This window comes from Nannospalax galili, unplaced genomic scaffold (genome assembly GCF_000622305.1).
Source record: "Nannospalax galili isolate Female #2095 unplaced genomic scaffold, S.galili_v1.0 scaffold46, whole genome shotgun sequence".
In the NCBI taxonomy this organism is placed as follows: Eukaryota; Metazoa; Chordata; class Mammalia; order Rodentia; family Spalacidae; genus Nannospalax; species Nannospalax galili.
Genome location: NW_008355790.1, coordinates 3986911 through 4000305, shown reverse-complemented (window position 1 = coordinate 4000305; position 13395 = coordinate 3986911). Strand labels below are relative to the sequence as shown.

General features: G+C 41.4%; 1 protein-coding gene across 1 annotated transcript in view; it reads left to right on the top strand.

Annotated features, from left to right (window-relative positions):
- Window positions 1-12650, top strand: part of Mtnr1a (melatonin receptor 1A) — a 42981-nt gene extending 30331 nt beyond the window's left edge. Inside the window, exon 2 of the mRNA XM_008853606.1 lies at window positions 11782-12650. Within this exon, the coding sequence (XP_008851828.1) occupies window positions 11782-12650 (869 nt within the window). The remainder of the gene's footprint in view (window positions 1-11781) is intronic.
- Window positions 12651-13395: the final 745 nt, after the last annotated feature.

Here is a 13395-nt window from a genome sequence, read left to right as displayed (position 1 = left end):
TGAGACAGGGTTTCCCTGTAGCCCCAGCTGTCCTGGAACTCATTATGTAGACCAGGCTGGCCCTTGAACTCACAGAGATCTGCCTGCCTCTGCTTTCGGAGTACTGGGATTAAAGGCTTGCACCACCACGCCTAGCTCCCCAAAGGATCTTTGCCCTGTTCTGCTTTCTTCTCCTCCCCAAAGGAACTTTAAGCAGGAGAAGAAAGCAGGACAGGGCAAAGGAAAGTTAGCAAGGATGCGAACTCAGGTAAAGCCTGCGCTCAACCTAGTCCTAAACTTGGAGCCTCTGGACATAAATCATCCACAGCATTGCCATTACTTGAGGCAAGGAGACAGACCTGTGTGTCCCAGTATTGGTCCTTGGTCATTGATGGCAATCCCTGGAGAACTACACAGTTATGAACCTACTGGAAGAATGTGACTCTCAGGGATAATTACAGTATCCTGGCGAAGGGGAACAGAGATGGGCATTAGCAGCCTTCTCACGAGGCCAATAAGTAGGAGAGTGAAGCAAAAACAACCCGAAGACCAGGGCTTTTGTCTGCACATGGACTTCCGTAGCCAGCATTTTGAAGACTGCACATAGGAGAAAATCAGCTGTCTTCAGGTTCACGCCATGTGCAGATTCAGTTATCAAACTAGGAGCAAGATGGCTAGTATTGTAGAATCATTATAGATGAAAGCCTCAAAGTCAAGGTACAATGATAGGGTGACAAATTCCTCTGTAGTTCTCCAAGTGATGGAGAAATATCTATCCAAGTGCAATTCAGAGTGAGGTTTTCAGAGGATGGGATTTTTTTTTAAAGCAGCAAAAAAGACTGATAAAACGTCAGAAACTGGTCCAGGATGGGAAATTCATATCATCTCACCCGGCTAAGACTTTCCCTATTTCCTGATGGAGTTATTCCTATGTCCGGTGCCTCACTTTAAACTTCTAGCATAAAAACAATTACAGGTGCCTCATTTTATATTGAATTTTTGTGAATTTCATACAGTATATTTTCATCGTATTTCGATCCCTTCCCCTAGCCGTACCCCTCTTATAGCCCTTACCCCCACTGGATTTCATGCAGATGCCTCATTTTCATCTTTTGTATCATGGAAAAAAATTCTTGTGTGAGTCATGCTAGCCTATAACTGTATACAGGAAGTACATTCTGGGGGACAGTAGTCTCTTTATCTGCCTTTGCATGATTTTCATTGTTTTTCCAGCCAAGTCACATTCCTCACTTGATATCCGATAGTTTAATTACTGAGATTACAGGGTCCACTTGTGCTACATATTAGATGACAGGAAAATTACAGAGGGAAAGAGAAAAAGCGGTGACTGTATCCACAATATAATCATGGTAAAGAAGAAATAGGGTTAGAGACGTGGTCATTGTTTCAGTCTTCGTCTCTGCACTGGTCACATGATCATGATGAGTATAAGGACTTTTCTGTTCCCCACTACTCTTCTCTCTACTCAGTGTGGCTCACTGTCCAGGCTGTTCAAACATTCACCCCTATATCTCTAGAACATTGAAGTTCCTGCTTGGTTTGAGTTATGTTGTTTGTCCACTGACTTTATTTATAGGATGTGGAGTAGTAAAACACTCTAGGGATGTACTTCCTGGGTCTCACTGTGTAACAGCAATCTGCCTTCCCTTCAGTAATCAAGATGAATCACCCAGGCACTGCAATAATCTCCCTTTTGCTCTACTGATTCACTGAAACGATGACCCCAAAGTAAGTAGATGTCAGTCCCAACTTCCAGTTTAATGAAATCGTGGGCATATCTACTGGTAGAAGCATTTCTTCCTTGCAAGTAAGACTTTAGAGCCCAGGGGTGTCCAACCTTTTGACGTTACAATATGATGCTGTGGTTCACAAATGTGTTGGGCCACATACATAGCTATCCTGAGTTACAATATGTCCCACAGGTCACAGATTGATTGAATGGACCTGCTCACAAGACCAAAGGAACTAAACTGAACTTGCAACTAAAGTTGCAAAAAATATCCACCCTGGATTTTCTAATCAATGAATTACTGTTGTGGAATTAACAACACTGTAAGTTAACCACATATTTAACCACATAGTTCATCCTGGGGTATAGTACTACAGGTTCACCCAGTTGGAGCTGAAAATGAACCTCTCAACCATTCTACCTATCTATCAGCCAAGTATCCTAAGATAGGACACAGGATAAGTCCATTGAATTCTAAGAGCCTGATTCCCTAGTTAGAAGCATGCTGTGAAGCATCATGGTGGACAGATAAAGCTTGCATAAGGAAATGCCAATCCGTGTCTAGAATGTGCTTTCAATTAGGGCAGAACAAAGTATTTCCATTCCTCTTTTCTAGGAGACAAGGTCTCACTATGTGGCCTAACTTTCCCTGAACTCAAGATCCTCCTACCTCACCTGTTTGAGTACTGGGATTACAGGCATGTCCCACCATGCACAGTTCCTGTACTCCCCGCTTCCATGAGGGATTTGTTCTACTAATAGTGACTGGATGATTTTCCTGGGGAGTGGTTCCTTCTTGTTCTTGATCTCCACTGTTGGAAGGTTGAGCATCGAGCAGCACAGCAGTGGCAATAGTCGGTTATGTTTTCATGAGTAGTGATCTGTTGCTTAGCCTGTGATTCATCCTTGCTGCTGTGATTACTTTGTGTCTCCATTAGTCAAGGACAGCTGTGACTGAGGATCACGTCACTCGTGTCCAGAGGTCCGTCATCAAGCTTCCCTTCTGCCAAGGTTGCCTTTTGATAAGTCTTCTTCTGAGTTTCAAATAACAGCAGTTGACCATCTGAGAAGTCTGTGGCTCTGTATCTTCTCAAGATCCCAGTGTCATCATCACTTTTATATTCATGTTTCTTCCAAGTTCTTGATCATCCATCCACCCAGACCACTAAGCCATTGCCTATGAACTATTGTGGGGTGATTCACCAGGGAAGACCACTCAGACAAAGATTTTCCAAATGAAAGTCATTGCTGGCCAGGGCTACTATACAAAGGTGTTGGAACGCAAGTTTGTAGCCCTGAGCCATCTTTAGGGTAAGCTTTTATACAGAGAAAACCATAACCAGGGGTGAAAAGTTTAAGTTCCCAAGCTTACAGGTGGAGAGCCCCCTTAACAATTTCGGTGAGAACATCAAAAACCACTGGAACAGCAAGGGTCAGAAATCCTGGGTCATTGGAACGTCTCAAAGGGTAATTCCCCCAGCAGTCTCCCCAGACCCACACTTTTCCCTGCTCTGGTCCCTCAGGATCTAAGATCTAATTCTCTGGGCTCTCAGTGGAACCTTCAAAAATGTTGTGAGGTGTTTCACCAGAGATGACCACTAAGACAAAATTTTGCCAAATAAAAGTCTTTTATTAGCTGTCCAGTGACCATGCAAGGGTATTGGAACCCAAGTGCAGCCCGGAACTGTCTCCAGGGTAAGCTTTTATACCAGAAAATCATAACCAGGCATGAAAAGTTTAAGTTCCCAAGCTTACAAGTGCAAAGCCCCCTTAAAAATTTCTATTCTATTAAACAACAATTACTATTTTGCAGAAGCAAGCCAAGCATAACCTACAGAAGCCATGAATCTGCAGTTAGCAGGTGCTTTCTAGGACACTCTGACCTGTTCTCAAGACAACTGGGGTCCAGCTGACATGTGTTCCCATACCCTGGGCTAACTGCCCGATAATTTCGGAGACTAGAGTCAGCCTAAACTTTAACATGGCGTAGCTATGGTCAACAAAGTGCCCTATTACAGAACTAATGTGCATCTGGGTCTGTAACCACGCTTCCTGGAAAAACGAACACTGATTTGAATGGTTTGAATTGATTTGAACTGGTTTGAAGCCTGCTCAGAGTTCTGTTCACTGGGAGTTTTTCTTCACTCTTTTCTTTCAGGATCACTCTAGATTGGGTCTGTAATGCTGTTACTGACCAATTTCAGTTAGTGCCAGTATATCCCAAAGAATATCTGCAAACCAGACCAGAACTTCTTTATTCATCTTGTCAAAAAGAACTCCTTATGAGACTGTAAGTGCATGCTGAGAGATCAGGAGCTTTGTGGCAGGAATGTGGGCCGTGGCCATCTGTGCAGTCTCCTATTGCCTCCAGGACCTGCTTGAGCCAGATCTTTTACATACCACTTTCATTATGCTTTGCACATCAGACCATATAATTTAATAGATCAGACATGACCTAATCCATTGGGGAATTTTCAGATCATATGGTCACTTGATTGTCCATGGTCAAGTATTTAGAGTCTACTAAGGCTGGTAGCAAATCAACTTTTTGTCAAAATGAGCATAATTATCTTTAGAAGATAGCAGACTTTCTGACAATTCCCAAGTCTGTGTTGTGAATCTATATGTTTCTTAAAGCCTCCTCACAGCTTCCATGATCCTCCACAAATAATTCAAGCACCACTGTTGTCTTAGTTCATTTCTGCTACTGCAGAAAATGCCTTCTACTAAGCAGTTATAAATAACAGTTCTAGAGGCTGGAAAATCCAAGTTCAAGGAGCTGGCAGATTTGGTGTCTAGCAAGGCCCGCTTTCTTTCAGGATGGTGCCTTCTTGCTCCCTCCTCTACATGGAACGAATACTGTATCCTCATGATGGAAAGTGTGGTGAACAGCATCTTGTACCTCTTTAAAAGGTCATGAATTAAATCCATTAGAACTCCACTCACAAGATTTAATCACTTTCAAAATGCTTTCTCTTGGAGATTAAGTTTCAACATATAAATTTTGTATGGGATACTTTTAGATTATAATAATTGAACTATGTGGGTCAAGTGGCAGACTTTTAGTCTTTTCTTGTTCTAATAACTGACAGCTTCTCAGGATTACTCAGTAAATAGTAAATTTTTGGTGCAATATGTCAAAATGAGACACACATGCATACACACACACACACACACACACACACACACTCAGTGATGAGTGGAGCAATGCAACAACTTTTTCTATGCCTTGGGAAGTAGTAACGGTTATCATTTAAGTAACTCTTTTACCATTGTCATGAACTATAGTGTTTCCTTTGCTCTTGGATATAGGATCTTTTTAGGCTATTTGAATTTTTGTTTTAATACAGAGTATAAGAAATGAACTTATAAATCAACTGAATTGTATGAAAAATGAAACGGCAAAGAAACCAGGGCCATGTTGAAAATAGAAGTTCAGCTAGATGTCCAAAGTTAAGAATATAATGGGCACACTGCTTCCACAGTCTCCTGTAAGAGGTTAGCATCTTTCAAATACAACTTAGCTATGAAGTGGCCCAGAGATCAATAGCATGTGGGAGTGCTTAGCCGGGGTGGCCATCAGGGGACATGTTTTCTTGATGCTGCTTGGTAATGTCGTCCAGGTATAGAATCACCTCTGCTGGTTCAGCTGCACTCAAAAGAACCTGTGGCTTTGTTTGGAAACTTTGTGTTGCCCAGTATCACCATAGCTCCAGTGTATCTTCCTTCTCTTCACTGTGGGCAGCTTGGTGCTGTGCCACCAGCTCTGCACATCAGCCTGCACTGTCAGCTACGATGGCTGACAATTTGGTAGAAGACTTCATCACAACAGCTCCATTGTATGGAGTCCTATTAGGAAATTAGCTTTCGTTTTTTTTTAAATACAGATGTGATGTGCATGTACTTATGAATGTTCACATATGTGGGAGCCTATATGTGGAGGCCCAAGGTTAACATTGCCTATCTTCCTTGTGTGTTCTGTATCTTATATAGTGAGACACAATTTCTTCTCAGTGAACCCAGAGCTCACTTTCTCAGCTGGTCTGGATAGCCAGGTTGGTTGGTTAGGGGTGGGGTGGGAGGTGTTCCCTGTGTTCCCTGTCTCTGCCTTCCTCCCAGAGCTAAGATTACAGGCACTCATCACTTCCACCGAGATTTTACATGGGTTCTGGGATACTGAACTTGGTCCACAGGCAGACATGACAAATGCTTTACCTACTGAGACATCTACCTTGAGATGGGGTTGTTAATGCTTTAAATCTAGTCCTATTCCAGTGCTAATTGCATGAACCTAGTACCAATGCAGAGAAACCATCCTTAAAGTTCTCTGTCCATTCCCAATTTGGTACCAGCTAAGATTTAGTTAATCACAGAAGCAAAATCTTTTCAGAGAAACTGTGGGAGCTGATGAAATGATTCCTTAAGACCTTTGCTTCTGTTCTGGTGCTGGAGACTAAAAGTTAACAGAGAATGCTGAGAAGGAAAAATGGATGTGAAAAGAGGTACAAGAGACACTCTGGCCTTTGAGGAAGGACTGGGATCTAAGAGGATGAACTGGACGTGCCTTGGTGGGTCAACCTCCCACTTTCTCAGAGCCATGTGGAGGTCAGCAGGAGCTGTGGGAGTTGGCAGCATGCTCCTGCCTCTCCTCTGTTCCTCCCCGGCTGTAGACCAGCAGGTGAGACATGGTACCAGAGACTACAATGACACCCAAGGTGCTACACAGGCCTTCTGGGAGCCAAGAGAAAGACTACTGCCTCACATTCACCTTTTATTTTATTTTACTTTTGCAGTTCTGGGGATAGAACACTGCACTTGGCACATACATGCTAGGCAAGCAGTCTACCACTCAACTATATCTCCAGCCCAGCCCTGAATTTGCCTCTTTCTTTCATGCACATTGTCTCTTAGGGGAATGCTAACTTGGATCTATGAAAGACAGTATCTTTTCATTCAATATAAATGTATCATATATTTTAACCACATGTTAGGTCCTATCCAGGGTGGTGGAGGTGATAGAAAGACAGCTGGGACAGGCACTGCCCTCATGTCTTAATAGCTTGGACTGAGGGGAGAAGGTGTAAGATGGAGAAATAACTGTAGTAAATAAAAAAGTTATGCTGCTTCACTTTGACCAGTCCCTGAAGGAAGACAAGGATCTGTTCTAAGGAGTGCAGTTTATCTATGGTAGTGCTGTAGTTGTCTATTAAATTATTCATATATGTGCCATATTTCACTTCTAACTTAGTTTTATTCACTAAAATTAATATCTACTTCAAATTTGCATCCACAATGATTGTAGTGCAATTACTTATTTCTTCTGTTACTAGCAGAGTGGCATATACTAAATATATATGTGCATGCTTTGTGTGAATGTATGTCACCTGTGTGCCACTGGCGCCCATAAACACAGAGGAGGGAGTCACATCCTCTGGAGCTGGAGTTGCAAGCTGTCACAAACTGCCTAATGTGGGTGCTGGGAATCAAACACAGGTCCTCTGGAAGAGCAGCAAGTACCCTTCACTGCTGATCATCTCTCCAGCCCTCACACTGTCTCTTTATAATTTTCTAGTTTTAGTATACTGTTTTAGCAGGATGCTTGAATTGTCTCTGAGACAGAGCCTGGTCAGGGCCATATTTCAGAACCTTCATATCTATGAAAAAGCATGGGAATTTCCTCAGGAAAAGACAAGGAGCAAAATTAACCAATAAACAGCAATGGACATTCTTGACTCTTCACTAACTTCTTTCATGAATCATCCTTTTCAACTTCATCATATTTCTGTAATCCTACCTACTCATGAGGCTGGTAGCACAGAGTTAAGAATAGAGCACATAGCCTTATGGGCTGGGGAGATGGCTCAGTTGGTGTTTGCCATGCAAGCATGAGGACCCGAGTCTGGATTCCCAGCACGTAAAAAGCCATGCATGGCAGCTCATTCCTAATTCCAGTGTTGGGAAAGCAGAGACAGGTGGAGTGCTAGAGCTACTGGCCAGCCATACTAGCTAATCAGTGAGCTCTGGGCTCAATGAGAGACCCTGTTTCAAAAAACAAGGCAGAGAGCATTGGAAGATGTCCCACATCAACCTCTGGCCTCCACAATCACAAAGCACACATGTGAATGCCCCCATATTATGCACACACCTACACATACACACCATACCCACCTCCTATTCCCCCAAAGAATACTACCCTTTTAATGTGAATAATTATGATTAGGTGATACAATTACTCTTACCTGATACATTTCTTAAATAAAAAAATATTTTCTTACACACAACATACACTGCAACAGGAGATGTGAGGGACCTTCTGGCCGACAAAGCTCCCTGATAAACACATCTACAGAGAATCTGTGGCTTAACTTTGTCTCCAAACATTTACAAAATGAGATTAAGTCAAAGAAAATTAAATTAATGATTTAATTAATGTAATTAGTTGAACAGTAATGAGGCATAATTGCTGTAAAATAAACGAAGACAAGAAAAATAATCTATGACATTATTTGTGATTTGAATTTAAAACTCTTTAAAAATAAATCTGGACTAATCCAGTTTTCCAACCTGGCATTCTGGGTTTAAATGTACTGTTTCAATGATACGTTAATGTGTAGCTGAATTTCATAAAGCATACATAGTTTTAAAGTATTTAATATTTTGAATTAAAATAGAGTAAAATGGGCTAACTTGAGAATTTATTTCATTTATAATTGCAATTCATTTGTGGGAAAAATTAATGTGTCATTAAATCTTTAGCTTGGAAAGTACAACTAGGTTTTAAAGATTTAGTTTTAGAAACTTGGGAGATAGTTCAGTGGGTAAAGTGATTGCCATACAAGCATGATGACCCGAGGTCAGATCCCCAGTACCCACATCAACTGCCAGACATACATCTGTAATCTCAGTGTTGGGGGATGTAGAGGCAGGAGGCTCCCTGGGGCTCGCTGGTCAGTCCAGGCTGGTCAAATGGGTGAGACTATGTCTCAAAAACTAAGGTGTAGAGCAATTGAGAAAGACACCTGAAGTCTACCTGTGGGCTACACATACAGAGAGAGAGAGAGAGAGAGAGAGAGAGAGAGAGAGATAGAGAGAGAGAGGGGTACATACACACATGCACACAAACATGCACACACCTACACCATGCACAAAGAATTTGCTTTTATAACAATTTATCTGAATTTCTTAAATGCGTTTCTTATATCCTGACCTATTTTTTACTTTATTATCTTGCTTTGATTTTCTTGAGATAGTAAAATTAATAGAATGGGAACTCAAAGCTTATTTTGTTTCAAATGTTAGATGGTAACAATTTAGTTTACGTGCTCATATCTGAGCAAAAGTCACTGTGGATACTGTTTGAGAGACAAATAAGGAAGACACACTCTCAGGGAGTGGAGTCTATAGAGGGAGCAAAACCAAGTTTACAAACATGAAAATATTTGCCTCTGTAGAAAGGAGATCCACGTTGTGCTTGGAATCCCGGCCCCTTCCCAGTCTAGCCCAGCCCAGCCTCATTTCTTCTTCCTGTGCTAATGCTCCTGTGCTCTTGATTCTATTGCAATTGTATTTGTTTCTCTGTCTGTTCATTCTTCTTTCCCCAGCACCTCTTTTAGGCATTTCCTAAGGTTTTTTAGAGTGGAATTATTATAATTTAATCTAAATTAGAAGTAGCATAGGTAAATTTTAGAGTCTTCAACGGATGAACGAAGAACTCTTATCCCTGATTGAGCAAACGAGCAAAGGACGTGGGCATTTCCATTTAGGATGGGCTTGGAAGAATGAGCAGGATGAGTAGCAATTGCAAAGCTGTATCGAGGAGCCACTCAAAACAAAAGGAACATTAAGAAGCAAGGTTTAAATGGGTGCACTTACTTACATGCAAGTATAACACTCATACACATAAAATAAAAATAATAAATAAAATATTTTAAAAAGGTCACAATACAAAAGAACATACTTGTAGAACACATCATAAGATTTAACTAGTCCTTATTCTACACATTAAAATTGTGTTTGGTTCTTATATGAGTAGAGGACATTACCAGTTATTCAGAATATTTAAGGTTTTATTTTTGCATATTAAATTCTTTATAAAATTTAAGAAATTTTCTGCTTTTCCTTTAGTGTTGAGGTGAAGGAGTTACATAATATGACCAACTTGTTATATAGTACTTTATATAATGTTGGAAACCACGCAATTGCCTAGCTAGGAAAAAGGCACCATCTCTGCCTTATAGCAGAGGATATAGAAGTGAAGTAAAATAACTTGACCCTATTACATAGCTAGTAAGGGATGACATGGTTTCTAATGCAGACAACTGATGATAGAGCCCCTTTTTCTTAATTAGCTCTCCCTGTGGACAAAGATGCATTGCTCTCTAATCCCAGAAGATAGAGGCCCATTTGAAACTTTGGAACAACCAGAGGGAACAGGAGATCTGGAATTTGAGGAAATCATGACTGGCTTGAGAAATAACTTGATATAAGGTTTCTCAAGTAAAGCAGAGTATCCCAAACAAAAGATAAAATGCAAATATAATAAACAGGACTTTTTAAGAGAAGAGAAACAAGTTTGAAATTCAATAATGCGGGACATGAAATATACCTTGTTCTGGAGTTAAGAAATTTATCAGGCGAACTTGATTTGACAAGGCAACACTGGAACTTACTTCTTGGTGAAGATGGCATCTATTCACTTACCATGTGACACAAGCTAACGTGTCAGGTCATCCAAGTGGTGCCAACAGTTTTCTTCCTTTTTATTTTGCATATGGGTGTGTGTGGTATGTGTTTATGTGTCCATATCTGTGGGGGTACTTTTGTCTATTTGGGTGCATGTGCATGTGTGTGGTTATGCGTGAGGAGGACAGAGTTTGACATCAGGTGTGTTCCTCAGTCACTCTTCACCTCAGGCTCTCTCAGTTGAGCCCAGAGCTTGTCACCTCACACGCACTGGGATTACAGGCAGGTAGCGTAACCCAGCCAGCTTTGTGCCGGCACTGGGAATCCGAACTCCATCCTCACACTTGAAGGATGAACACTTAACCACTGAGCAATTTCCCCAACCCTTCTTTATTTAAATAATTGTTTAAAAATGAAATTCATGGGGCTAGAGAGATGGCTCAGAGATTGAGTGCTTATTGCTCCTTCAGAGGACCCAAGCTCATTTTCCAGAACCTTCATCAGGCAGCTCACAGTCGCCTATAACTCCAGGTCTGGGGGATCTAATGCCGATGAACACTTAACCACTGAGCAATTTCCCCAACCCTTCTTTATTTAAATAATTGTTTAAAAATGAAATTCATGGGGCTAGAGAGATGGCTCAGAGATTGAGTGCTTATTGCTCCTTCAGAGGACCCAAGCTCATTTTCCAGAACCTTCATCAGGCAGCTCACAGTCGCCTATAACTCCAGGTCTGGGGGATCTAATGCCCCTGGCTTCTACACACACACACACACACACACACACACACACACACACACACACAGACACACGCATGCATGCACGCGCACACACACACGCACACACATAAACACACACACACTTATACATAATTAAAAATAATAAAAATAGTAGATATGTGGCTGGGTGTGGTGGCGCACACCTTTAATCCCAGCACTCGGGAGGCAGAGGCAGGTGGATCTTTGTGAGTTCGAGGCCAGCCTGGTCTACATAGTGAGTTCCAGGACAGCTGGGGCTACAGGGAGACCCTGTATCAAAAAGACCAAAAAAAAAAAAAAAAAAAAAAAAAGTAGATAAGGCTCAGTGATTAAGAGCACTAACTTTTTGTCAGAGGACCCGGTTCCCAGCACCCACATGAAGTCTAACAACCATCTATCTGTAACTTCAGTTCCAGAAGATCCAATGCCCTCTTCAGGCCCCTGAGGGCATTGCACAAGATGGGTGCACTTAACATACATGTAGGCAAAACACTCATAGACATAAAATAAGAATAAATGAATTTAAAAATAGTAAAAACAAATCTTTAAAGCATACAATTTATGCAGTCCTGGGCATTGACCTGTGTTTTATGTATCTTTTTTTTTTTCCAGGAAATATATTTGTGGTAAGCCTGGCTGTTGCAGACCTGGTGGTGGCTGTTTACCCATATCCCTTGGTGCTGACATCTATATTTAATAATGGATGGAATCTGGGATACCTGCACTGTCAAGTTAGTGCTTTCCTGCTGGGGTTGAGTGTCATTGGCTCAATATTCAACATCACTGGGATTGCCATTAACCGCTATTGCTACATTTGCCACAGTCTCAAGTATGACAAGCTGTACAGCAACAAGAATTCTCTCTGCCATGTGTTCCTGATCTGGATGTTGACAGTTGTAGCGATCATGCCCAATCTGCGAACTGGAACTCTCCAGTATGACCCCCGGATCTACTCCTGTACCTTCAGTCAGTCTATCAGTTCCACATACACAGTAGCAGTGGTGGTCTTTCATTTCATAGTGCCTATGATTATTGTCATCTTCTGCTACCTAAGAATATGGATCCTGGTTCTTCAGGTCAGATGGAGGGTGAAACCTGATAACAAACCCAAACTCAAGCCACAGGACTTCAGGAACTTTGTCACCATGTTTGTGGTGTTTGTACTTTTTGCCATTTGCTGGGCCCCTCTCAACTTCATCGGTCTCATTGTGGCCTCAGACCCCACCGGTATGGCTCCCAGGATCCCAGAGTGGCTGTTTGTGGCTAGCTACTATATGGCATATTTCAACAGCTGCCTCAATGCAATTATATATGGACTACTGAACCAGAATTTCAGGAAGGAATACAGGCGAATTATAGTCTCATTGTGCACAGCCAAGATGTTCTTTGTGGACAGCTCAAATGATGTAGTACATAGGATTAATTGTAAGCCCTCTCCACTAATAAACAATAATAATCCAATAAAGGTGGACTCCGTTTAAGAAGCAAAGTGTTGCTGGCAAGTTACCCCACGTTGGTCATGGACTTACTGCTTTCTGTGTCTGCTTTCTCTTGGAAAACAGCATGGCTGAGCAATGGGAATCTCTTAAGGGTTCCTCTATAGTTTCTCAGCAAATGTACTGTCTGCTTTGTGAGCAGGTCTCTAGTTCTGCTTCTCAAGGGAAATACAGAACATATAGAGCCATAAATGAACAGTGTGTTTCAGTGGACGAGGTTAAAGAAAAATGCTGAATGGATTCAAGAGAAGAGCTAATATAAAGACCTTTCTTTTATTATAAACAAGTGGCACAAAAGCAGTAAAGGTGGGCCTCCTTCTTCATGGGTGGAATTGAAATATTCAGGAAAAAATTCACCTGCCCTGAACATGGACATGTTTTTTTTTCATTAATTTTCTTTCTTTTTTAAATTTTTATTTATTATTTTTATTTTATGTGTATGAGTGTATCACCTGAATGTATGTAAGTGCACCTGTGGTGTGCAGTGCCCATGGAGGTAAGAAGAGGGCGTCAGATTCCTCTGGAACTGGAGTTACAGAGAGTTGTTAGCCGACATATGGGTGCTGGGAACTGAACCCAGGTATTCTGCAAGAGCAACTAGTGTTCTTAACCACTGTATATCTAGATAGAATTTTATTGGGGAGGTTTGCGATTGATTACCTTACAGGATTCCTCTGATGATCTTTGTATCGGGGAAATTTAAGAAACATCAAGTTAAGATGGAGGTAGA